This window comes from Aptenodytes forsteri, unplaced genomic scaffold (genome assembly GCF_000699145.1).
Source record: "Aptenodytes forsteri isolate BGI_AS27 unplaced genomic scaffold, ASM69914v1 Scaffold535, whole genome shotgun sequence".
Lineage (NCBI taxonomy): Eukaryota > Metazoa > Chordata > Aves > Sphenisciformes > Spheniscidae > Aptenodytes > Aptenodytes forsteri.
Window position 1 is genome coordinate 4,232 of NW_008795855.1, and position 26,025 is coordinate 30,256.

Below are 26,025 nucleotides of genomic sequence, written 5' to 3' on the forward strand. Positions count from 1 at the left end.
CCACCCCCCCCCAGCCTCGCGGCCCTCACCCCTCACCCCTGACAGAGCTGGGACTGTTCAGCCTGAAGAAGAGAAGGCAGCTCAGGGGGGATCTGATCAATGTGTTTAAGTACCTGATGAGGGAAAACAGTGAAGAGAGAGTCAGAATTTTTTCACTTTCACCCAGTGACTAGACAAGAGGTATAAGCTGGACCTGTACGGCCTGTTGGGGGTCGGCGAGAAGGCGTCGGAGAAGGAGGTCAGGGCCGCGGGCCGGGAACCCTCACGGGGCCGCGGAGAAGCTCGGACCGGGGCCCCCTCTCTTCCCTCCCCGCCTTCGGCGCCTCCAGCCCGGTTCTTCCGCCCCCCGCCTTTCCCTCAGACCGGGGGCTATTGCTGAGGGCAGAAGGCGGCTCGGCCGTGGGGCTGCGTCTGCTGCTCTCCGGATATTTAGCTGAGCGATTGCTCCAAGCTCTGTTTCAATGTGATATCTCTGCCCTGGGCACTGCTGCGTTGTCGGCTGGAGCTGTTAATAAGTGGGAAAGCCCGTTTTTTCTGATGTTGGCTTTGCTGTGCTCAATATACCCTTCTGTTTTCTTCTCTTAAGCCAGCGGGGTGAGGCCTGGCTTTGGAAGAGAGTGAAATCAGTTGGAGAGAACTGCAAAATTAGTCTTAGATGACGTTTCTCTCACTTTGTTTGTTTATGTGCCTTCAGAAGGAAAGCTCCTCCTGTGTTAACCAAAAATCCAGTTATTAGAGGTCGGTCTAGGTACTGTAGGGTCCCCTGAGCCATCTTATTAATTTTGTGGGTTTGGAATTACATGTTTCTGGTTTTTCCTTTAATAGGTAAGTCAAGACTAAACACAAAAGACTTAGGCTATTGAGCTGGGAAAGGGAAGTAAGACTCTGAGTAAAAGTAACACCTGAACAAGTTAAATGTGAAAGAAAAACTTTATTTTCCCTCTTAGGCTTTCTCTCTTTTTCTCTTTAGCAGTAGAGAGCAATACAATAGGGTGAAACTTGGAAACTACAGTCTGGGCCTAACCAGCAAATGTGTCTGAGGCTGTCTGGAAGTTCCATATGTCATAAGCACAGAAAGGGAAAAAGCCAAGTGTAATGCACAGGGTTGAATGAGATGAAAGACTTTGGGTGGCCTCAGCTTTGCTGCTGAGCTTTCCACCGTGGAAAAAAAATGAGAAAATTACAAATTGGATGTTACGATGTGACTTAAAACCTGACAAGTGTAATTTAGAGTGCTAATCCTTGATGTACTTGCAGCAACCCAAAGACCCTTTGTATTCAGAGAAGCATGGCCAAAAGAGGAACAAAGGAGAGCAAGACTGTTAAAGTAATTTAACCTCACTGTTTAGAGAAGCCTTATCTGAACTTGCCATGTAGAACAGTTATTCTAATAGTTGTGACTGATGCGTGGTGAGGAGACTTAGCTCTCTTTTAACTGGAGTATCTCTTTTAACTGGAGTCTTGCTTATGCAGGAGATAGGATTAGCCTGTGAGGCTTTTAGCTGTGCATTTCCCTTCAAGAGCTTTGTCCACCAGGTGGTGCCGGGCCACCACTTAGTCCTCTGCTAAAATGAGTGGAATGCTTGGCAGTGGAACCGAGCAGCTTTTCTTTCCACTCATTTTAGCAGAGGACTGCTTGGCAGTGGAACCGAGCAGCTTTTCTTCCTTTCCTTTCTTGCATGCAGATGTTTTCCTGACAAAGGGAACTCAGATTGTTAAAAGCCTCAGTAGTTACTTAGCTCATAAAGTTGTCATTTTTTCTTTGAAGTGTAGAGGAGATTAAACAGTCTTTGGTCAAAATTTCTTCGCCTTGCCAAACTCAATTGTTGCACAGTAAATGGTACTGTCTCTGCCCCAAACAGCTACAGCTGCAAAGAACACAGTATCCCTCTGGCTAGAAAACTGCCTCGGTGAACCAGACTTGGCTTTGATGATTGTGAGGCTTGACTGTTGTAATGCAATGCACCAAGAAGTAAAACTTCTGCCTTTGAAAAGCTTAGACTCATTCAAAATGTGGCTGCCTGCCTACTAAGTGTCCTGGGCTCAAATGCTTATCCTTGCAGTACAGTGTGATTAAAAAGGACAGGTCACTGCATTGAGGTTGAAAACTGAGCTTTTCAGAGGTCTCTTGCTATTACAGTAGGCTGCTTTACCTTTCAATATGAGGGGGTAACGGAGCTATCAGTGCTCCAAAAATGGCCTTTATTTTCTGTCAGGCCTGGGGGGACATGTAGTCCTGCAAATGAATGCTGGTTCAACCACAGCTTTCTACTTATGATAGGGAGGTGTGTTTTAAGCTAAGCAAAACCAACAACAAAAGAGTTGGGTTTTTTTGTTTCTGCAGTGTTGTTTTTTTCCCAAGTTGCTTTTTTCAACACAGACTAAACCAGTACCAACCAGTAAATCTCAATTCTGACTCTTGCAGGTTAAGAAAGCATACCGGCAGAAGGCCCTGACTTGTCACCCAGATAAGAACCCCGATGATCCCAGAGCAGGTAAGATGGGGCTGTGCAGACACAAACAATGAAACATCAGTGTTAAGTCAGTGCTGAAATTATATTTGCACTTCTCAGAATCTTCCCACATGGTACTTGAATCCCAGGCCTTTGGCCATGCTGTCCCCAGTGTTTACTGGCTGGTCACTATTTTAATTCATACCTCTCACAGTCCAAACTTCAATAGCAAGCTTATAAATCTTACTATCTATGGGCAATGCCCATTTTGGTCTGTTAGAGACCAGGCCCTGACTCTGTGGAACTGAGTATACCTAAACTGTTAGCCAGGTCTGGCTTCTGCAGCTACTCTGTTTTTAAGTTTTGTATCTACAGGTAGCAGTGAACAGCAGTGGTAACTAAAGGATGCTGTTCATCAGGGCACATCAAAATAAACATTGTTCTCTATCTTGCATTTTCCAGTTTGGGCTACAGTCTTATAGATGGAAAATTTGTAACTGTAGCACAGAGAATTTTTCCACCAGAAAAAAAAGATTTTGGCAGCAATGAGAGGAAAGCTGAGGGCTTTGATATCTGCAGAAGGTTGAGAAGTGATTTGAAGTGTGTGGGGAGGCCTCTGGCTTATTTGTGTAACCTTCTAGGAAGAGGGTCAGCAATATTGATGTAAAATGCAAAGTTTGAATCTTGGGCTGAAAAGCTATTGATATGAAAGAGAGTCTGTAACAGCCTATTTCAGGCTGACTGCAGGTTGAGTGATATGTTTCTGTAGATGGGTTCTGTTGAATTCATGTTTTCAAGATTTCTGTTAAAATGAAATGGTCCCAGTTTTTGTTTCTTAATTTACACTGAAGTTTATGTAACAAATGTCCTTTGAGTTGCGGTGATCCTGGCTATAGGTTGGCTTACAAATACTTTGGAAAGATTATTCTTTTTTCTGATGTTCTGCAGGTCTTTTCCATAAGGGATTGTCTTTTCTGGTTCATCTCCAGGCCGCTAGTATGGTTTTCTGCTTCTTACCCTTTTTTCTTCTAATTCCCAGCGGAAGTCTTCCACCAACTGTCTCAGGCCTTAGCTGTGCTAACAGATGCAGCAGCAAGGGTAAGGATGCCCATCCCTTGGTGATGTTGGGATTGTGTGGTCTTATTCTCTGCAAGCATGCTGGAGAAGTATTGGAAACTCGCTTCCTGTCTGTCCTGCTCTCTTCTCCAATTGACTTCATGAGTGCAAGTCTCATCTGTTATTCTCTGAGATCAAATAGTAGGTGCCAGATAAGAACTTGGGCAAATGTTCTTTTTCTGATTTGATGTGCTGAGAGTAGCTCTGTCCATTTGCTGCAAGGGTGAGATACTGTCTTTAATAATGTATTGGACTGGAGCATATCCCATTTAAAAAAATAAATGACAACCACCACTGATTCAGGGATGCATTAAATTCCCATGACAGCGGTGCATTTGCAGTTCCCTTGAAGTCAAGGTCTGACAAATAAATATTATCTAGATGTGATTGCTAAGGCTCAAAGCCTTTCTTTCCATCGCGCACAAGAGACTTGTAAACAGAAAAGCTGAATCATAGTAATGATCTCTATCCTTTTGCTGCAAGAGCTTTGCAGGCTTCCAGATGTAGCTTGGACTGTTTACTTGCTGTGAGGAAGTGGTTGAGTGCCTACTGCTCAAGGCCGGGAAGTAATCTGGACATGTGAAGGGAAAGGATAAAAACAAAATAAAAATGAGCAAGTAACTCTATCCAGATGAACTCAGGAGAGAAGGCATATTAAAATTTCAGATAAGATTTAAAAACATGAAATAACTCTCCTCTTTTCAAACATTGGCAAAGCTTGTAATCTCCTCTCCAAGGGGCACTTAAGCTTTTGGCACCCAAGAACTTTTTGGCTTCTACATTTTAAAAAGGAAAAAGTGTTTGGCAAACCCTTCCCATGCAGGAAAGGAAAAATATCAGCTTTTCTAGTTTACTAAACAAGACCAGTGCTTTCCTGTACAGCTATTCTACAAGTAATACTTGAGCATTTGTGCTGGTCTGTGCTTTACCTACTACAGAAAAGTTCTGTGTAGGTTGATGAACAGATTATCAACTGGTTTAAACAGGTGCTAGTGAAATTGCCAGTTTACCCCAGTTAAGTTTGTATAGTGCTAAATGGAATGTTGATGTGTTATTGCTCCTGAAGAGTTCTGATGGTCTTTGATATAATACGTTCATGTGAGTCAAACAGCTGTCTTGTGAATAAATCTGTCATATAAAATAGACCTTTTTAATTGTAAAACTTTGCTCTAAACCAAACTTGATCTGTTACCAGTGCCCCTAAAGCTACTTTTGGCATGTTCAGGAAACTAAAATATTCTTCCCACCTCTGATGATGGGTCAGACTTTCTCTCCAGTATGATTTGCAGTTATTCCTGGACTTCCTCACCCTTTCAGGCTCCATCTGGAGATCCCTGGGCCTCTTCTCATGTTTTCAGGGTATTTGTGTTAACTTCCAACGCTTTTAGGAGGAATGCTAGCAAGAAGCAGAAAATGCTTCCCCTCTGCTTAGTGTTTCAATATCTGATCTCGCCTTTATTCACTGCTTTCCATTTTATCTCTTCTGCTTTATATAGTTTCACACTATTGTGTTGGTTCTTTGACAGGCGGCATATGACAAAGTGAGAAAGGCTAAGAAGCAAGCTGCAGAAAGGACGCAAAAACTTGATGAGAAGCGAAAGAAAGTAAAGCTTGGTAATAAAATCAAAACTCCATTTTCTCTTGGCTTGAAGTCTTCATTAGCTGGGTGTTTGCATTTCTTCTACCACTGGAACTCGCCATTGATTAATCTGCTGTCCATTTGTGATGGTTGTGGTTTCTTTATGCCCAGTACAATATAGTAGCCATCTGAAATCTCCTCCTGCAGTTGTATCTGGGGATGGTCCTGCTCTGGGAAGGAATTAGGGGTTTTGATGACTGTTAAGACTGCTGATACATTGATGTGCCTGGGCAGAGGAGAGGTAGCAGAGCTATCAGGACTCTACTTTGAAATTGGTGTAGGTGTAGCCAAGTTTGTGATCTTCTCATCCACCTCTAGTCAGCAGTGAAAATTCTTTGGATTGTTTTAATTTTGTTTCTTTCTCTGCAGATCTTGAAGCCAGAGAACGAGAAGCCCAGACCCATGAAAGTGAAGAGGAGGAGATCAGGATAACGAGATCATTAGAACAAGAAGTAATGATAAATTCTTAGATTTCTCTGCTTCTTTTGAGAAGAATTGCTGGAAGTCTTTGCAGTCATAATGAAAACCATGTGATGAGATGCAGCAAATCTATGTATATCAGTCCTTCAGCCTTTCGGATTAATGGGCTCTATGAAAGAGGCATGTCCAAGGGATCTTGTAGCATCTGGCAAATGTGTCAATCTCAGGATTTTATTTATCTGCCCTTTTCCTTTTGCATAGCAGACAATAACAACAGCTAATTGGTTATATGCTGGCTGGTAGGGACTGTGTCACTAGGAACATGAGGGGTCCAATTTTAAGAGCCCTGGAGCTGTCACAGGGGAACTAGCAGGAGGGTTGCCCCAGGAGATGGGTATAAGACAAAAGCTGTCCTTGGCAAACTTTAGCTGGCATGAACCAACCATGGAACTGTGCCCTCAGATATCCATGCTGTCTTACCTTTGCTGTAGATAATACGCCTGCGTGAAGAAGGCTCCCGTCAGCTTGAGGAGCAGCAGAGACTCATTCAAGAACAGATCCGGCTTGAAAGAGAGCAGCACATCCAAGGTGAGAACAGATGAGATTGGAGCCCTCAGCCAAACTACATGCACGTGGGACTCCAACTCTTCTGTAGACAGAGCTCATGTACAGATGCAGCCTTCTGACTTGGTCACATTGCCATATGTGGGATCCTACTTAGCACCTTTTTCAGGGATAAGTTGAAAGACTAGTATTTCTATGGGGTTGCTTTCTTATATGTGGCATGCTGCTCTTCAACATGTTGTTGCTGCTCCTTTTCAATAAATATTCTAAGGCATTGAACCTAGATGGTCTGATGTGGAGCCCCATGATGCTGGAGGGAGCCTAAAGTCCTGCTCATCTGTCACAATTAAAGCAGTCAGTGTTGCAGACTCAAAATAGGGAATGATTTGAGTCTGTAAAAAATAGTTGTCATTGGGTTACTACTTCTGTATCCCCTTGAAAGTTCTCAGTACCTATCACCCAAAAGGGACTCCGTGTGGTGAATAAAGTTTTGTTTAGTCTACGATTGCTGAGGCTTTACTTTCTGGAATTTGGTTCTGTCATGTTCCTTGGGCATACACAGTCTTCATCCCAGGTTTGTACAAAGACCAGCAACAAATGTGTTGGGAAATGAGCAACACACTGAATTGGAAAACATCTGCATTCTGTGCTGCCATACAACAGTAGGTAGTTATCGTGTTTGAAGTTGTCTCCCTCTAATTCTCGTGGGCTGTTCAGTAGCTATGGTTAGTCTCCTTCATACAGGAGGGGATGAGACTTTTCCAGAATCCCAGAACCTCATCCTTTGGTATTCCTGAGCCTCACTCCCATCCACACATTTCTACAGTGAATTGCCTTTTTTAATATTCTGTATCTGTGTGGGCTTAAAAATACAGTTTTATGTTTCAGAAAGTTCTGTTCTTTCCAAAACTAATTAGAGTGCTGTTCAGGTTTTCAGTTCAATGGGAAGATTTATTGTCTCTTGCTTTCTACCCCTTTCATTCTGGCAGAGGCTATAGCATAATATCTGTTGCTTTCTCACAGGAAAAATATTAATCTGAGTTAAAAAAAATAACACCAGAGGTCCAGATGCAGAAACTTTTTGGGGTCACCAAGGTTTATTCAGCCCACCTTAGTCTTTCTTAACTTAATTTCATGTATCAGGAATTGGGGAGGATGTTGACCATTTGCTTAGTGTAAAACACTTTGAGATCCTTGCAATGAGAGCACATCATTACAAAGTATTTAGTTGCAGGGCCAGATTAAATTCTTAGGCTATGCTATCCTTTTTTTGTCTACCCTTAATGTTTCTGCACTTGTTCCCACCAGCACAACCCTCTTGCAGGGGAAAAATGTTGCAGAATCTTAACAGGTCTCCTGCTTGTATTTTTACTTAGCTGTTTCTAGCCTTGATTGTGGCGAGTCTGGGCATCATAGAAGGGAAAAATGCTGACATCCAATATTCAGTTTGTACTACAGTTCCTGATTAGTGTTGCACAAGACTTGGGGCTGAAATGGTCTAGTGGAAATTCGGAAGTGTTTGCTGTTGCCATACATACATTCTCAGGGTGAATTTTGTGCTAAATGCTCTCTAGTCGAGGAGTTTTCACCCATGTCCTTTCCATCTTTTTTTGCTTTCCCCTCTTTAGGCAAACAAGTAAGAAATGGAGCAGAAGGCAAAATAACTCCCAAACTCAAAGTAAGATATCCTTATAAAGCTGGGTTTTGGTGAAGGCTGATAGAATATTATGCAGCTTTGGAAAACAGAAGGGACACTTCAACTCTGCTGAACTGGCATGTCCCTTTGTACAGTGGAGGTGAAGTTCCTCTATCTAATGTGTATCATGCATGCAAACAGCTCCTGTCACTGCCTTTAAAATACCCTTCCTCCCTCACCCTTTTCTCTACTGTCTGGTCTAGATTTTTGAGCCTGAAATTGAGTTGTCTCTGCTTTAGGCACGGGGAGACATCTGCTTATTACCCTGATATAGCCATTAGTGTGCTTTGAAGTATTATCTTTTTTTATTTCAGTGAGCAGTGTTTCTCCCTGTTCCCCAAATTTGTTCCCTTTGCACATTCTGATGTTGAAATCACTGTCTTGGCAATTCTGGGAGTGTAGCTGTAAATAGCAAACTTGGTTATTGTGCAGGTGGCAGGAGCTGTATTGAATGTGGCAACATGTGTTCAAATGGACAAAATTAACTGTCATGTTTATTTCCCAGCTAAAATGGAAATGCAGGAAAGAAGATGAGACAAGAGGGGGATACTCAAAAGACGTTCTGTTGCGGATCCTACAAAAGGTCCTGTCTGACACTCCTTCCTATTACTTGATCTTCCCCTGCTCTCAGTGGTATAAGAAAGGATAGTAAATTCTGGGAAGCTACATATAAACTGGAGTGGCTCATTTTGTTCTGTTGTCCAGCTTTCTCACTCATGCCATTTTCAGAGATCGTCAGCATGATCCATTAGCTGTGAACTGTTCCCTGGCTAGCACCTCTGTCTCATTCCCAGCAGGGACTCCTGCTGAAACAGAGCAACTGCAAACTCTTCCCACTGAATGGTTCATGCCCTGTATAAAAGTTAGACTGTGTGGTTATGGTGCACTTTTGCCTTCACTTAAAGCACTTGTACATTAACTGCTGTGGGAAGTTCAGAGACAGGAATAGACAAGCCTTTGATCTGATTAATCCCAGCATGTGGTTGTTATTTTCCCTTCATGCAAGTATCTCCTGTAGCTCTGACTGAGCTGAGTGGCCCTCTTGCACTGGGGCTTGCTGGAAGCAAAGTGTGTAGCTCCATGCCTCCCCAGAATTATTTCCTGGAGGGACAAATTATGACAGGTTGGGATCAGTGGAAGCATCATGCAAGACAAAGGGTGATGTCTCAAGCCTCATGTCTGTGAAAACACATTTTCTCTGCGTTCGTTCCATAGATGAACTTGGCTTCTCTTCTGGGTCTGTAATTAACTTTTTTCTTCCTTTGTCTTACAGTATGGTGATGTGCTCAATTTGTTGATCTCAAGTAGGAAGACTGGGAGTGCAGTCGTGGAATTTGCTACGGTTAAGGCTGCTGTAAGTCTGGCAGAGACCCCAGATGTGTGTAGTGGAGAGTGGGCAAGAAGGGGTGTTGCAGAAGGGAAGGGTTAGCAGACTGACAGCCTAGAGATGCTACCTTGTCATTAAGGCAGTGGGGAAGGGTAATGAGAGTCTAAAGGTATAGATGCATGAAGGGAGTGGCAAAGCTGGAGGCATAAACCCAGAGCAGATCATGCACATAAACAAGCAGGCTGTGCATGTAAAAGGCTGAGGAAAGAGACACTGTTTTAAAAAGCAGGCACTGAGCCATTTAATCAGCTCTCACTGAAGGTGAATTACCCATTGTGGAGATGGGCTTAATGAGTTTTAAAGGTTATATCAGGCATTTGCAGTTTAAAAGAAATCAAAATGTCTTGACTCACTGAGTTCTAATAATTCATGTGGCTGTGGAAACAGAACTCATCAGTTACCCTTAATTTTAGTAGTTCCATCAACTTATACTGTACAAGAGTCTCTATTCCTTGTCACCTGTTCTTTCACTCATATATCCAAATAATCAAAAACCCAGAATTGTCTGTGACCTGTTTATCAAAAGTACTGGCAGTGTTATGTTCTATCTATGCTTCATGCAGATACAGACCTTAAAGGGTGCTTCTCATGTAGGGCAGCTGTGAAATCTTCATTGCTTGTGCCCTACTTGGCCTTGATGCCAGGCCAGGATGGAAAAACTTTTGATTGTTAGTGACCTGTGAGGGAGTGGGGTCTGAAATTCAGATGGTGATGGAAGAATATTTTCATTGGTAGGAGATGGCTGTGAAGAATGAAGTTGGCCTAATAGATAATCCTCTAAAGATTTCCTGGCTGGAGGGCCAGCCCCGGAACAATCCCAGCACTGTCCTTTCTGACAGCACTAGTCAGCCTAGGACTTCACAGGTAAGGAGACACAGGCTGCTGTTATTTGAATCTGTTTCTATAGCAACCTAAATTTAACAGTGTGCTTTGCATTTATGGTAAGATACGTTGATTCTCAGCAGAGCTGAAAAGAAGCTCTTAATGAAAGGCCTGCCTTTCTGATGAGCCTTTTTGTGCTGAAGCAGTGGCTTTTTTAAAGGACCTTTTGCCTGAGTAGCAGCACAGTGAGAACACAAGCTATTTGGATGACTGGATCTTTGCATAATCTCATGCTCTGTCTTCCAAGTGAAAAACAAGGATGTTCCTTGCTCAGCCCAAAACCTCTAGTGCCGTTCTTCTGGATTTTTTTCTAATGTACTTTGACTGTGGGAATCCTCTGGCTGATAGCTGGTTGAAATGGGTCTCCTAGAAAGCCTCTTTAGAGAGGCTTGGTTACGCACTGCATTCACAAGAGGATGAAATTTCAGTGCTGAAAGGAAACCTATATTCTTAGGGTCTGCAGGAGGGAAGAGAAAGCAATATCAAATTAAATATCCTTGTAGAGACTTTATTGTCTCTTCTGGGTCCTCTTTACCAGTGTGGTTACTTTGAGTGCAGGGTGTTTGTTAACTCTTAGCTGCTTCCTGTTTATTTCACCAGATAATCCCTCTGAAGCTGTTGCTCTTGAATAGCAAGTGTATTCCAATCCCAAAACACATGGAAGGCAATAACATCTAGTGGTTAAAATATAGAAACCAATCTGAGGACGTGCTGCAGCACATTGTTGGCTCTCCATTACCCCTTGCTCCTGTTGGCCCTCTGGAGTGGGAGATGTATCCACTTTTGAAGGATGGTACATTAAACTTTGCTCTATAGCACAGAATTTATCTTGTGCTCTGCATGTCTTCTGATCTAGTTAGTAATTCCTTGGCTGTGAAGGTGTGAAGGGACCTGAGATCCTTTGCTGTTTTTTTCAGTTCCAGTCCAAACTTCATGTGACACTTATTCCCCTCTACTCCTTCCCTGTGGTATAAAGATCAAAAAGATCTAATTGCTGAGAGGACTCCTTCCTCATGCTCTACAGGTGCCCTTAGTCTGTGTGTCTCTCAATCAGCCTTGTGTGTGATCACTACCTAAATATTTTAGCAGTTCGTGAGATTGTTCTGTACATTCACCCTCCTGACTTTTTGTTAAGTACTTTACAGTAGATACATTTATACATCAGAATGCCTTGTTGTTAACCTAGTTTTGTTTAGGGTTGTATGTTTTGACTTGGGATGCATGTTCTTTGAACAGCCTGGCCTGAGCAGCATAGTTTCCCAGAAATCTGGGGCAAAGGCAGTTACAGCATCATAGCCCAGGAGCCAGACAGATCTGCACAATGTAGAACCAGTGAGAGTCCTGCAGACACAGCAGATTCACAGAGGTGGCCAGAGTGTTAGAAGGCAAATTGGGGAAAAAAAGCAGAATCCAATCCAGTTTGAGTATCTCTTGCTAGTAGAGAATGACAACTGGCTCTGAAGAGCTCATTCATACCTAAGGGGGTTGCTGGTGCAATTGGAGCTTGGTAGTGGATTCTTGCCTCTGTGGGTTCAAAAGCCCTGGCTTTTGACTGAGTTTATCTTGGCTTGTTTCCATGACCAAAGCTTGTTGGTGTGGAACTGCAGTGTCTGCCTGCTGTGAAGGATTAGCTTGGTGGAGCAGCAAGAGAGAGCAGGTTAAAGCAGCAAATGGTGTTTGTGTTGTGTGGAGGTGGTGACTCCCTTCTGTCCCAACACGGCCTCATCAATCCCATATTAGCTCTCAAAATGGTGAGGAGTTATGGCCAGTGACTTACATCCTTTCCCAAAAATTGTACTGCTGATGCTTTTCTGTCCTTTCAACTGCTTTTGTGTAAGCAGCTGCAATGTCTTTGATTACATTGCAGTCTTGCTGTCCAGGCTAAGATCTCCAAGCTGCTCTGGTTCCTGCTTTTCTTAGTTCCTACTCCAGACCCTCCCCAAATCCTCCTGCTGCTTCCACTAGGATGCTTCCAAAATCTGCTAGTTCCTACTCTAGACCCTCCCCAAATCCTCCTGCTTCCACTAGGATGCTTCCAAAATCTGTAATGTGGTAATAGCTTCTCTTGGCTGTACTGCTTCCAGTTGACTTGTTCTTTGTCATCAGCTCTTCAACTCTAGACTATGCAAAATGAACTCTTTCAGATATCTTTTACCACTGCCTCAACCTACTCCCTGCCTCATCCTTTCATACCCAGTCTGGCTTCCCAGCCATCAGGGTCCACATTCTTGCTTTCAAGCTGCACTAGTCTCATTCTGATTTAAGCTGCCCTCACTTCCTATTTGCTGCTCCCTCTGGGTTGCTCCTATTTTTATCTGAATCCATCCCTGTTTGCTCCCACTCTGTGCAAATGCAGCTCCTTCCCTGCTCTGCTTCAGAAAACAGCCAAAGACCTGCAGCGTTCTCATGGCAACGCACTCACTACTCATCCGCTTCAGAGCTGTCTGCTCCCTGCCTGGGGTAGTCAGCCAGGAGCTGTGCACCAAAGTCTTCAAATAAAGGACAGCTGCACACTAACTAGACCAGGGGGGCTTTGGAAGCAGTTCCCAGGTGAAAGCAAGGCTGATTGTTGAAAAGCGGTGCTGTGAGGAGGCAGTAAGTTGCAAGATACTTGCCCTCCACAGTCTTGGTTGGCTTGTTTTCTTCTACAGCAATGGGTGCACGTTGTCCAGCAGTTCCTGGAGAGCTGCTGGAGCCAAACAGGTGAGTTATGCTTGAATTACAAAAGCTGTGGATTAGCCAGTGTTACTGTAGGCTATCTGAGAGCAATGACTATTTGATTGCTGCAGCTCTGAATGGTTCAAAGCACACAACAGCTGTACAATGCTGTGAAGAGCATATTTTGCCACTAGAACAGCATGAAGCACTCGCTTCTGGGAAAGCCTTCCTTGCACCTTTAGTAGCGGGATCTCCCCGCCAGTGCTCCTCATTCATTTTGGGACATTCATTCAGCCATGTTAAAGTGCTGAGAAAAGCCGCCTGTTTGGCACTCTTGCATCTTTTCTAAGCTCCTTTGAGGTTTCACAGAGTTTGTTTTATATTATCTGACTTTACAGCCTGATGTGAATCTAGTAGGTTAAGAGCTGTCTGTGCCTTCTCTGAAATGTCTCTGTGCACTTTGCTGTAGCCAGCTTCCAAAGCTTATGGTTATCTGGGTGCATGGAGGTTTTATTTTTTTATGATTTTTTTAAAAAAGTCCTAGTATCTAATCTAGCTATGAAAAAGGTAAGAATTGGTGACCCAGTAGTTTCTGCAGTGTCCTTTTAATAGTTTGCCCTGACGCTGCCTAATGTTCTCAGCCTGGCAGAGCCCTTCCCGCTGTCCAGCTCACAGGTTAAAGAACTCTTCATTTCAATGCTGGGTCTTGACCTAGACTGCGTGCACTCTCCTCAGGGGAAGATAAAGTACCAGCAGCTCTAGCCTTCCAGCCCAGAAAAGCAGAGCCATGCTGCTTCCCCACCCTCATAAAAACCTGAAGTGCCAGAGGATAGATCTTGGTCACTACAGATAAGGGACCTGTGCTCTTGGTGCCTGGGCTCTTTCTGGCTTGCTACCAATGAAATGAGGCAACAAGACGCTTCCAGTCACAGATACATTTATTCTTCCACATCTGTACAGCTGATAGATCAGTGCATGCTTCAAGCAGCAGTATCTAGAGAAACTTCTCCTGCTAATAGGATAAATAAACTGCTGTTGCTGTATCACAAGCCTACATGGATGCTTACCTGTTTCCAGGCTGGGAGTGCCAACTGCACTTGAGTTAGGGGAAAAGAAACCCACAAGAAAAAAAGGAGGAATGGCTTTGATTTTTCACATCCAAACATGGTGGGAGAAGAAACACCAATTTTTGTCTCTTGACCTTTGCCATAGCTATGGCTTTGAGATGCAATGCTACTGTCTCCTTGCAAGCTGCCTGCTTATCCACAAATGATGTATGCCATATCCCTTTCTGTCCGTGTTCCGCAGTGTCACAGCCACATCCCCCAAAATAACAAGTCTTTTGCCAAACAATGCCATTCTTCCATGAGAAGGAGATGCACAGTAAAGAGTGGGAAATTCCCGGTGTGGAGAATGGAAACTTGCCCACGAGGTTCCAGCAGACAGTGCTCTCATCTGAGCACAGAGCCTGTGAGCTCTGCTCCAAAGGACTCCTTGGCAAGGACAAGGACAGTCTGTAGTGGGTAAGGCAAGAACAACAAAACAGGCCACACACAACAGGAATGCTGCAGTATGCTTCCTCCCGCTAGGACTAGAGAAACTGGCAGCAGCAAGTAAAGGTGATATGTTAAATGATAAATACCTTCAAATGGCATAATCTCTTGGATTCTGTTTCCTGAGGGTCTGCAGAACATCCTCGAGAAGCGATAGCCCCAAATCCACTTTGAAGGACAGGAAGGGATCAGACAGGTCAGAAAGAGTGGTGCCATTCTGGGAACCTGTCTCTGAGGTCCCACAGTCTGTAGCCTGGTCCTTGTGGAATTGAGTTTGAGTGGCCTTGTGGTATTGATGAGTAGCACCAGAAAAGGAGAGGTCAGAGTGAGAATCTGTGTGATCAATGATGTTAGGGCAGCTAGAACTGTCCAGGTACAGCCGGGGAGGCTTGGGAGGTGCTTGTGCCTTGGCTAGGTTTTGCTCACTCTGACATGACAGGTAATCAGACTTGTCCTTCAGATCCCTCAAGCATTCCCTCTTCTGGCACTGTCCATCGCTGTCCAGAGTGTGGCTGTTCTGATTCAAGATGATGACTTGGTTGCCCAGCTTTTTGTGTCTCCTGAGTGAGAAACGTCTGAAGAACGTTGTGGACTTAATGGACCCTCTCCGCCAAGTATCCATGCTGATGAAAGGCAACGAGAAGGAAACTGCTGATTCTTCACAGACAGGTGTTGGACTTAAGTCGCAGGATCAGCAGCAAGCCACGCAACAGGAACAAACTCTTCCTTCCCTGTTCCTGTAGCTGGAAGGAGAACAGAGAGGCTGGTATTGCAGGAAACGCAAACTTCACACTACGTCCTGGTGTTAAGGAGCAATTGGCCTGTCTTAGATATTAAGGAGTCTCCTCCTTCAGTGGAGAAGGAATGGCAATGTCTGAGCTTATTAAATCTGTGCTGCAGAAACAAGCTGATGAAGAATAGCAAAGGCACACAGTCACCATGAGAACAGATTTAATCTAGCATCTAGAACAGAAGGGCACTTTGGTACCATGGTAACCAGCCACCTTCATGGTGAAGGGCACAGTATAAAAATCTCAGTGGGTGGTTAGGAAGGAAGACGGTGACTCAGTCACACTGAAGGAAACCAAAGAAATACAGTCAAGTGGAAATTTAAAAAGCAACAAAACGCAGAGGTAGAAGACAAATGTTAGGAAAATTGAATGCAAAATAGACTTACGCTGTGTCAGAGCAGCACCTGAGTCCAACAGGCGGAGAGGAGAAACTGCTGAAGCGCTCGGAGAACTGTGACTGCCACGTTCACCAGTATGCTGGGATGTTGGAAGAAGCAAGTCAGTCCACGGATGATTCAGCCAGGTTGGACCTGGAATGCTAAAAATCCACAAGACCTCCTTCTCTTCATGTGCCTCCTGTCACTGCTTCCCAGGCTGCAGTTCCTTGTGCGTATGTATTTGTTTTGAGCCAAGCCCTTGCTGAGTCAGCCACGTCAGAAACTGGGTTTTACACTATTGGTAATTGCCAGGATTGCAGGAAGTAGGTGTGTAGAGTGGCAAAGCATCAGCCCACACTCTGCCTGAGGAGAAAGCAAGCTCACTTAGAGGCACCCGGATTGCTTGAGAACTGTCAACATGAATATTGACTTGTAGCCCATCTTGAATCAGGCTGTTTCTTCTCTTGGTGCTCTCCCTTTTGCCACTTCTGATGGCTTGTTGTATCAGCAGGGCTCCCAAATGAGGCTGGAAATCTCTTGTCTGTTTTAAATTTAAATCCAGAGTGTGAGGTAGTGATTCAGGTTTGTATGGGTGATTCATCTGCATGAGTCTTATCTAGGCTATTTCACGTAGCCAAGCAAGTGACAGTAAGTATCTGTGGTTAGTGAACAGGAACTTTGAAGAAGCCTAGTTCTGCCACTGAAGGCTGATACAATCTGGTGCTTTCTCAGACACTGAAAATCTGTGCTGTGCAGTATTGAAAGGTTACTTCATTCATGCAGCTCCTAAGACACCAATTACGGCATATTAGTCTCAATTTCCTGGTCTAAGTTTCTCATCTATTGTGGGCTTCTATTTTGTCCTCGCAGCTAGACACTGCAGCTGGTGGAACCACTTTGCTGGCACATGATAACAAATTTGCACTTGCCCCATTTTCGTGCAGAATCTTATTTAGCTATTCTATTGCCTTTTCATCCCTTCTATTTTCTATTTAAGATGTCCTTAAATCACCACTAAATCTAGTTCCTAGAAAAATGAACATGAGTGTTTTTTCATTCACCTTCTGTCAAGATGCTTTTATTTCTACCTGAACTGTCAAGCAAATGAGATGGGTGTTTCCAAGCATTGCAGTGCTTTGAATACATCTGAAATAGTAAGGCCACCTACTAATGTTAAATGGCTTTTGAAAGCAGAGTGCCAAAACCACCACTTTGCTCTGTGATAGCAGCTGTCATCTGCTGCCTACATTTATTAGAGTCTGCAACCACCACTTAGATGATGTGACAGTTGCTACCACACACAGCAGAAAGGCTCCAAGAGGTTTTGAGAACTAAAAAGCTCTTGTCAGGTTTGGGAACGTACCTGGTGATTTTCTTTCTGCAGCCGCTTCCATGACTAAACCACAGAAAGGTTTGATTTTTTTTTATGGCATTAGCCTTTATAACAGATGAAGTGTATGCTGGACTTTGTGCACCAGTGTTGTACGTGCAGAGCAAGCTTGTCATCCAAAATAACCAGACACAACGAGGCAAGCCATGCTTCCCTGTCCAGCCTCGTGAGCAGCAAAAGGGTAATTCAGGCTCCCTGTCTGTCCCACTCTGTCTCGTCGGTAACACTGTTATGAAGCAGGCTATTTTCTGTAGGCTAGGCAGCTTTTGCACCTTACCTGATTTCTCTGAGGTCATGCTATGAACCACCTTCCTGACTCGAATGTGCATGTTGTGAGCGTGGTTTCTGGAGAGGGGGGCTGGGGTATATACTGCCCTTGACAAGTTGCATTTGTTTTCTGCTCCTAGGCATCAGTGGTATCAGAACGGGATTACGAGAGCCTGGTGATGATGCGGATGCGCCAAGCAGCAGAGAGGCAGCAGCTTATTGAACAGCTCAAGCGGGAAGACGAGGAAGAGTCTCACACCTAACATGAGTATGGATTCTCCCCACCCCATCATTCTTCATTTCCAAAGCTGTTTCTTAAATTAAGTCAATAAACCTCCTTTTTTTTAAAACTGTTGTAGGAATGCAAACTCTCAGTGACTGCAGCCCTTATCCCTTTCCAGAGCAGGGGAAAAAATGGCTGCATAAGCTTCAGAGTAAGTGTATTAACCTGTCAGTCTGTGTACTCAGAGCAGCTGCCCAGTCACAGAGGACAGGGTGTGAGGTGCTATCAGAACACCAAACCTTGGAGCATTTTTTAATTCCTGAAAGCTTGTTCAGGAGCTGTGGAGCCAGAAGGCTTTTGGCAACAACTGTTTAAAACAACCCACAGAAAGACATTGGTCTCTTTAGAGAAATGTTTTATTGGTGTTACCCCTACAGCAGGATTGATACACAGTCCCAAACAATCCAGCATTGCAGCTGCTGCTGTTAAGATTACAGAGCCTGTACCTGAAATGTTCACAAGCCCTTTCTGTGCTGCTCTAAGGCTATTTCAGGAATAATGTGTTCACTTGAATGGCACTCTTGGGGCTGATGCTGCTAACCACAATCCCAGTTGGGAGAGAAACTGGCCTTGCTGCGGGGTGAAGGGATTCTCAGAGCACTGTGTAGGTTTAGTAGTTCCCCCTTACATTTCAGGGATGAGATAGTATGCCATCCATGCTTGGCCTCCCCTCCATGGCCTGGGAGAAGGCATGCCCTGAACTCTCACAGTTCAGCATGTACCTCTCTGGGGCAGCCCTGAGGAGCAGGCAGACATGTCTGTTATTTGAGCTTCCTCCAATGCATGCTAAATAGATGATTAAAATGTAAAAAGATATTTGCCAGACTGCCATTCAGATGAATGCAGGGATAGAGCCATCTGTTCTGTGTGTGATTTCATCTGCACTGGGCGTACCTTCCTCCCCCTGGTCTTGTGAAATGGCAGGGGTGGCAAGTTTCCATTGGGTCAAGTTTTGCCTCTACACTCCTCTCCCCATGCCTGGAGTCTGGGACAGAAAGGAATTAAGGGAAAAAGTTTGCTGTCAGTCCTGTGTGAGATGATCCCTAGCAGGATCTTGTCCAGGTGGAATGCAGAAGTCTTCCACGCTATTCCTTGTGGAGGCACCACACCAATGTCTGGCCTACGCCTGTCATGCTCACCACCCGGTAACCACAGCTCTCCAGCTTGTTCAGGACTATCCGTGGTGCATCGTTCACGTAGTACTCCCAGCTGCAAGCAGGAAAGAGGAGAAATAAAATGAGATGGAGAAGGAAGGGACAGGAATTTCCTTGTGGAAGTGACTGCCTCACTAGTAAACTGATACAAGACACTGCAATGACCACATCTGGCATGCTGTCTGTGTGATGCAATGTCTTGGCTAACCAGATGGGGAAGGCCAAAACCCACAGCTACCAAACCAAGGAGGAAGCCTGTCCAAAATGGAAGGGTCATGTTAAATTGAAATGTGGTTTGGGGACCAGTTATCCAAAGCCATGTGCTGCTCAGTTAACTGGGCTGAAACTGCAGCAGAGAGGGTTCACAAGTATTCACAGCTGGGAATTCATGGAAAAAGAGGATAATCTCCACAAAGCAGGGAAGAATGATTCAGGTGTTTCTAAGGAATGAAAGACCAATGTTTTGCCTATGTCAGAGCGTGTCTGTAAATTGGGTGGTTTTGAGAGCCTGTGCTTGAAATTTGAGGATTGGAAAAAAAATGCTGCCTTTAGCCAAGTATTAAGCCTTTGAAAAACCAGAAGTCATCAGTCTTCAACAGAGCTGCCAAACAAGGTGGAGCACAGGCTCCTCTCTACCGGGGCAGTTCAGAGCAGTTGCATGCTGTGGATGTCTGGCAGCTGACGCTTGGGATCTTTGTCCAGCTTTTATTCCTCTATGGTTTCTGCTGGCTCTGTGCATTTGGAGCAGAAGCTGTCCTTCCCTCCGCCTGGTCCCTGAGGCTGCTTCTCCGCGGAAGGCTTGAGGGCTGTGAGACTGCTCCCCCCGTAAAGAAAATAGACGGTGATTGCAGAGTGGCACAATACAGACACAAAATGGGCTGAATTAGGTGGGGAAGTAGCAGAGCTGAAATGGCAAGTATAACCTTCAGTGCTGGATTTGGCAGCCTTTCTGTTCCTTTAACACAGTCTTTTTGGATGCAGTATTTATTCGAGCAGATGGGATAAGCTTCATAATAGTTTAGCTCTTAGATGACTCACTGTGCCAGATAAGCTGATAATGATGGGCTACAGGATCATTGGTGATCTTGTTTGGGCACCTTAACAAAGACTCTCCTGATTTTCATACTAATAACAATAAAAAAGACCCAAAAGCATTTCCGGAGTTGCTCTTGCTAAGATTGCAAAACATTAATGGAGTGGTGAGTGCTTTTAAAGCATGAAAGAACACCAAGATGTGAAAGCTTTTTTTCAGTTTCTCAAGACAGACTATACTTTGCTATAATTATAGATGTGGTGTAAAGATAATATGTATTATTATAAGTGTCTTTGAACTTAATGCTTTCTCCAAGAGGTTTGCCACATACCCTTCAGATTCACATGTTGGAGTTGGTAAATATTCCCATTATGCAAAGGAAGGAGCTGAGGCAGGGATTGTTTGTTATTTGTAGGAACCTAAAAAACTGAGTGGCTGAGCTAAAAGCAGGAAGAAAGCTGAGTTGCCCAGGGCTTTAAACACAGCTCTGTGTTGAGTGAAACAAAAGATTGCACACAGCGCGTATCAAATATGCCACTGTCTCCGTGTGCAACCGGTCTGAATCAGGATGGAGTGGCTGGGAACATTTGCAAAGCCTTTCCTCCCAGCTAAATGCCAGCAGGGAACAGAGAAGTCACCCGAGATCGGAGAGGACTTCTGCACTTGCACATCCTTAAGTACCTGACCCCAGCTGCCCTGCCTCCCAGATGTGCCAAAACCAGAGAGCCCAGATGAGTGTGCATGGGGACGGGATTGAGCTGGGGCAGGAGCGTGCTCCACACGCAGCTGTTTTTAGTGGTGGAGCAGACAACCTCCTAGTGATATCTGCCCAGCTGTCCTTTTAGCGTCCTCGAGGATGGGGTTTGGCTGTGCCCTGGGGAACAGCTAAATTAAAGTATTAGCAGGTGCCTCAGACCTCAACTCCCAAAATTTGACAGAGAGGCATCCGTTTTCATTTAAGACCAAACAGTGCTGATGGCCTTTATAATTACAGGAGGTGCCAGGGACGGTGCCCAGCAGTCATCCACACGTGCACGTCCACCTGGGTGGACCCAGAAGAATCCCCTTTTCTGCAGCAGCCAAGGGCAGGCTTTTGATCCTTGGCCCCGCACCGGCTACGAGAAACACGCAGGCTGGGGCAGAGCCCGGCTCCCCGCTTGCTGAAGCCCAGATGCCCCCCGGGTTCTGCCTCTGCACATCAGATAGGGGAGCAGCAGTGCGTGCCGGCAGCTGATTGAACTTAATGACGTGCCATTTGCAGTAGCTAGTGCAGAGCTGCACAACAGGATCAGTGTTCTCCCTTATTAGAGGCAATTAAGTACTTCATCTGTATATTACAGTGCCCCAGCAGGTCCATGCTGCTTAGACCTTTTCTTTCAGGCTCCCTCCGAGGTCATGTTTAAAGTTTTGGGGCCCACGGTGCTATGGGAAGGGCAAGATTTGCAGCGTCCTATAGCCGGGCTTACTGCTAGCGAAGCCTTGCAGTCAGGTGGATGGAAAACCCTGCTCGGCCGCGGTGCAAATACAGGAGCTCTCATCCCTGGTTGGGATTTCTGGCAGAGAGGCGGCCGGGGCTCACACGCTGGCATGCCGCCGTGCCTCTCGGGGTGTCAGCAGCCACATTCCAGCCAGGTTATTTTCTCCACCCCCTGTTGCTCAAGCGCAAACAGGGAAGACGTGCCGCAGGGACACAGCGGAGTTACCCTGGGTATAACACAAGCCATACTGAGGAGCAGGTGGGGCAAGAGGTGTGGCTCCAGGCCACAGGGAGGGAAGAAAGGTGGTGAATCCACCAGGGAGATCCCATAGACGGCTCAGATCCCTTCTCCCAAACAAGCAAAATGTGGCACTCCGGTTCCTTGTAACGCTGCATCTCCTCCCTGGCTGCTGGGGCAGACACCACGGAGGCATTTTATCTTTCTTTGCCTTTCTTTTCCACCCAAATCCTAGGGATCCTTGCCCCTGTCTCTCAGGAGCCAGCAGCACTTCTTCCTTCTTGAAGCCTCTTCTTTTTCTCCCCCTCGGGTCTCCCTGCCCTCATTGCATAACTCCCTGCCTGCTCCCGGGCTCGGCTTGGCAGGCAGCAGCATGATGCTGACACTGCTGCCAATCTCCCAGCCACCCACAGGGTTGGGAATAGCAGCGCGGAGACGGCTCAGCCCAGCAAACCCACCCAGGGCTGTTTGGCAGGGAGATGAGTGACAGGAGGGGTCCGAGATCAGCCTTCCTGCAGATGCGGGGAGCTGGCAGTGGCCTGAGTTTGCATTTGGAAGGGTTTCTCTTTAATGGGGGTCCTTCGGTATTTTTTTCTAATCTCCTCTTTCTTTAAAATCTCCCACCCCGTTCAGGTTTTTAACGCTGCAGGAGTTGAGGACCCGGACCTCGATGTTTGCCAGGCTGGTACCAAGTAGGTGGGTTTTCCCAGCTCCGCCGATGGAAGTTTGAGAACATACTGGGACCGAGAGGCCCCTTCTGTTTAACGCCTGGTTCTCCTCCTACTCCTCCTCTGCGCCACGGCGTGAGTGGGCAAACTTCAGCAGAAATCTAACTGCTCCTCTCTGTTGTTTTAATTTGCATTTGGGGCTTTGTTTTGCTTTGTGGGTTTTTTTTTTCCCTGGAAAAAAACGAGAAGTGAGATACCAAGTGGGGAAAAAAAGAAAAAAAAAGTGGGCCAAGATGTAAAGAACATGCTGGTGACATCTCCAAGTTGCACTTTGGTGAAGGCTGGTGTCAAACTCGGTGCGGGCAGAGAGAGAGACGGGGACATGGAGAAGCGTCAAATATATACGGCTTGGGAACATGCAGGCTAATGGGTTGGAGCTGGGGGGACGCACGATGGGAAGCAGCTCCAAAAGGAGCCGTCGAGAGGGGCTGGGTCGGATGCTCAGTAACGGGCAGGAACCTCAAGCTGCACTAGAGAGCGTGACGGGACAGACTGCGGATGAGCGTGTCGGGTGGTTTGGCCCCAAAAAAGGCCACAGCCAGAGCACGGCTGCGAGAGGAGGGATGGGCACCGTTTCCTTCTGAGCATCTCAGGGCTGGAAATGATAATAAGACAGAGGAGGTTTGTCTTTAAGGATTACGGGTGGGGTAAAGGCAGATAAAGTTACGCAGAAAGATTCAAATGCTCACTGTGCCTGTTTTATTTCAGCCAGGGCACACATCAGGTAACAGCCAGAAGCATCCCAAGTGTATAAGGGGTAAAGAGAGGGGAGGATGTGGGTCAGGTGCTAAAATGGGGTCAGAGCAAGAAAAAAAGAAAGAACTAAATGAAATATCAGGTAGCATTTCCTTGGGTGAGCATTAACAGGCAGGGGCAAGGACGCGTGCATGCCCTTTCAGCATCAAACTAGTCCCGGGATTAAATGTGCAGCTGGAAGGTGCCATGGTGAATACAAGGAGTGAAAATGTTCCCAGTTTTCTTGGGAAAATAAGGAGAGGGGAGAGCCTGAAATGTCGCAGAGGAGGACTTACAAGTGGTTCCCCAGCATGTTCCTCTTCGTGGCCCCCAGGAAGCTCATCAGGCTGGGATCCGAATGCTCGTCTCCCACCATGGTGGGGCCGACTTCCTGCAGGGAAAGGCAGCAGAGTGGGTGAGCGATGTGCGGCAGCACGGCCAGCCCCCTCCCCGCTCCCCGGGACAGCTCCAGTAAGGGCTTTACTGGGAAGGGAATTATTGTGAGCCACCTGCCCGTCTCAGGAGAGGACCTTGGTGGCTTTGCTCCTGGAGGGCCACCTGCTGGCTGAGCTCACGGTGGCTCTGGTCCTCTGGGATCCACCACTGGGAAGTCTGTAGGACAGCAACGAGGTGCTACTCACAGCCTCATCGTGCAAAACCAGCAAATCTGTGTGTTTTACCATGAAATGAGCACTTTTGGGCCAGTTAGGGACCGTTTGCCTGTCCTGGTAGAAGACAGCTTTGGGAATGGCTCCACTAACTGGGAAGGGTGAGAAGATCGGGGTGAGAAGGTGCCATGGAGTGACTGGGGCAGATGAGCACCCATGGGATGACGAGGGACAGTCACGCTCCCTTGGAAGCGACAGGAGACCGGAGGAGCTGGGGGGAGGCAGTCAGAGACATGAGTCATCTCACCACCAGAGCCATCAGGTGGACTTCCCACACGTCATATGGGGGGGGACGGGGACATTTCTGCACAGTGCTCCAAAAGTGTTATTTTTATGAGATATTCCTGGGCTGGAGGTTTTCCAGAACTAAGTACCAGGGCACAGCAGATAACGACAGCGCCAATGTGACCTCCACAATGATCACCCGCTCCCAACCCACCTCCGGCACAGCCGGGGAGCAGCCAGGGAGGCTGGAAGAGCCAGAAAACACAGCCTTGAACACTGTCCATAGCTATGAGGGCTGGTGAGTGGGAGAGACATCGCATGCACCTCCATTGTGGGACCCACAACCCACCCCTCCTTGCTCAGCGCAGACGGGGGTGCTAAGACGCTCCGTGCTCCAAAACCTACCCCTGCACCCTCCGGGCTATCCCCGAAAATAGTGAGTTTTAATTGATTTTAATAGGTGGAGCAATTGTTTCCTTTTAAATCTCCTCCACACTACTCATTAAAAGTTTGCAAGTGAAAACTGTTCTTCCGAGGGATGTCCCCCATCCACTGGCAAACCTATATCACGTTTATTATCAACACTTTATAATATGCAAAGGGCCGCTCAACCCTAAATAACCTCAGAAATATTCTAAGTATCACCCAGACCATTTTTGACCCCTCTCTTCTCTATCACCCCTTGGAGAAAGCAAACCCCAGGGACAGGACAAGGGTCCCCGAGCCTCGAACAGAGGTTGCACGTGGAGGTTCGCAGGCTGCGTGCTCCGCTGTTGTGGTGAGGAGCCCTTGGTCCCGGGAGCAAACGCAGCAGGATGGGAAACTGCGCACCTTGACCCACGGTGAGTTTAGCAACGAAGTGGCCGGACAGTCTGACAGCAGAGAAAGCAGAGAATTTCTACTTGGCTGGGAGAGCTGAGATAGCTGGTTTGGGGAAAGCGGATGGGTGAGGACTGAATGCAGCAGAGAGGGTGAAACCCCTTCCTGACAGTATCCACCTACAAACCGGCGCTGGCAAATTGCATGTAAATCATGAGCCTCAATCAGACCCCAACTAGAAGCACTTACACAGCGCCACTAATCAAACGTTTTAGCGAGCTGTGCAAACACGCAGCATGCTCCGCTGCCTGGAGCACTGGAAAAGACAGAAACTGAAGCAGAGGAAGAGCCTTCTCCGCTCGCTGCTCCCTGTGCAGCCTTCCTGCCCGCAGCCCAGCACTGTGAACCCCACGGGAGAGATGCCATGGGAGGGAGTGACTTGTCCCCGCCCCAGCCGCTGCCAGGAAAAAGCAGCCAAGTCAAGCACCCCCTGCTAGACCAGAACAGGCTGTTTCCAGCCACGGCTCAGTGCCACGTTTCAGGTTGGAATTGTTTGCTTTGCCTCGCAGAAGAGCAGAGTTTCCAAAGTCTCCGGGGGGGAAACATGCTAAGCGATGATAATCCAGCCTGCCCTGTTGCATGCCTTTCCCTAAAGCGCTATAAACCCCAACCTTGTGGCACTTTCTGTTATCTCGGTCCATAATCACTTAATCAACTTGTATGATGCCAAGTATCACTGCCAACAGATGCCTCGGTGCCGCAGCATCCCCACACGTCCTCATTCTCCATTCGCTGCTCACTTGGTTTGAGACGTGTGTGTAGCGGGACATCTTCAATGACAGCAGCAGCATCTTTCACCAAACTCCTGCCAGCTTGTCGATTTGCTTTTTGCACCATTACCCCCTTCCTATCGCAAAAACACGTTGTCAAGTTTTGGCCTTCAGACGTATAGTTCCCCTTTGTGTTGGGAAAAGGAAAAAAACCCAAATACGTGGCTATCTGCTCTTGCAGCCCTGGCGGGACGTGCCAGCTGACAGCAGGTCAGCAGCAACTGCTCTGTGGACTGCAGATGCTGCAATCATTAGGAAGTAACGTTTCCTTTATGTCTTTATATGGGAATAACGGGCTGCGCCCTCAGTCCAGGTCTCGGCCAGAGATCCCTGCCGCTGCTTGGGCTGCTGCGCAACAGCCCCGCTGCCAGCAATGCCCTTCCCTTTGGCTACGGCTGCATTTTCCACCGTGAAACGGCTATTCGGGGAAGAGGGAAAACCTATAGTGAGGACACATGGCCAGAGATTCGGTTCTTCGACGTTCATGGGATCCTACAACAAGTTTCCCTAGTCGTGTTCCTTGCTGTTCAAGAGGGGAGGGTTTTAGGGGGAAAGGGGCAGGGGTACGGGCACCCGAGCGCTCTCCCCCTCCCCGACACCCGCTGCCCCGGGCAGCGCCGAAGGGACGGGGTGAAGGGGGGC

The 26,025-nt window shown here is 46.5% G+C and overlaps 3 protein-coding genes across 3 annotated transcripts; 1 reads left to right on the forward strand and 2 right to left on the reverse strand.

The window, feature by feature from the left end:
* Positions 1-173: 173 nt before the first annotated feature.
* Positions 174-17,534, forward strand: DNAJC17 (DnaJ heat shock protein family (Hsp40) member C17; the record flags this gene model as incomplete). The annotated part of the gene is made up of 11 exons (XM_009283708.2): positions 174-238; positions 2,426-2,495; positions 3,493-3,551; positions 5,096-5,183; positions 5,578-5,660; positions 6,120-6,216; positions 7,821-7,870; positions 8,394-8,471; positions 9,162-9,242; positions 10,011-10,139; positions 17,334-17,534. Coding segments are annotated over 11 exons (923 nt in total), but the record flags the coding sequence as incomplete, so codon positions are not given.
* Positions 14,460-15,099, reverse strand: CUNH15orf62 (chromosome unknown C15orf62 homolog). The gene has a single exon (XM_009283688.2). It carries the CDS (start codon positions 14,988-14,990, stop codon positions 14,460-14,462), a length of 531 nt encoding a protein of 176 aa, XP_009281963.1. The 5' UTR covers positions 14,991-15,099.
* A 291-nt stretch (positions 17,535-17,825) lies between the features above and the next one.
* GCHFR (GTP cyclohydrolase I feedback regulator) lies at positions 17,826-25,450 on the reverse strand. The gene is made up of 3 exons (XM_009283709.2): positions 25,298-25,450; positions 23,138-23,232; positions 17,826-18,685 (listed from the first exon to the last, which is right to left on the reverse strand). The coding sequence occupies exons 1-3, from the start codon at positions 25,448-25,450 to the stop codon at positions 18,562-18,564; spliced, it is 372 nt and encodes a 123-aa protein (XP_009281984.1). The 3' UTR covers positions 17,826-18,561.
* Between the last annotated feature and the right edge of the window lie 575 nt (positions 25,451-26,025).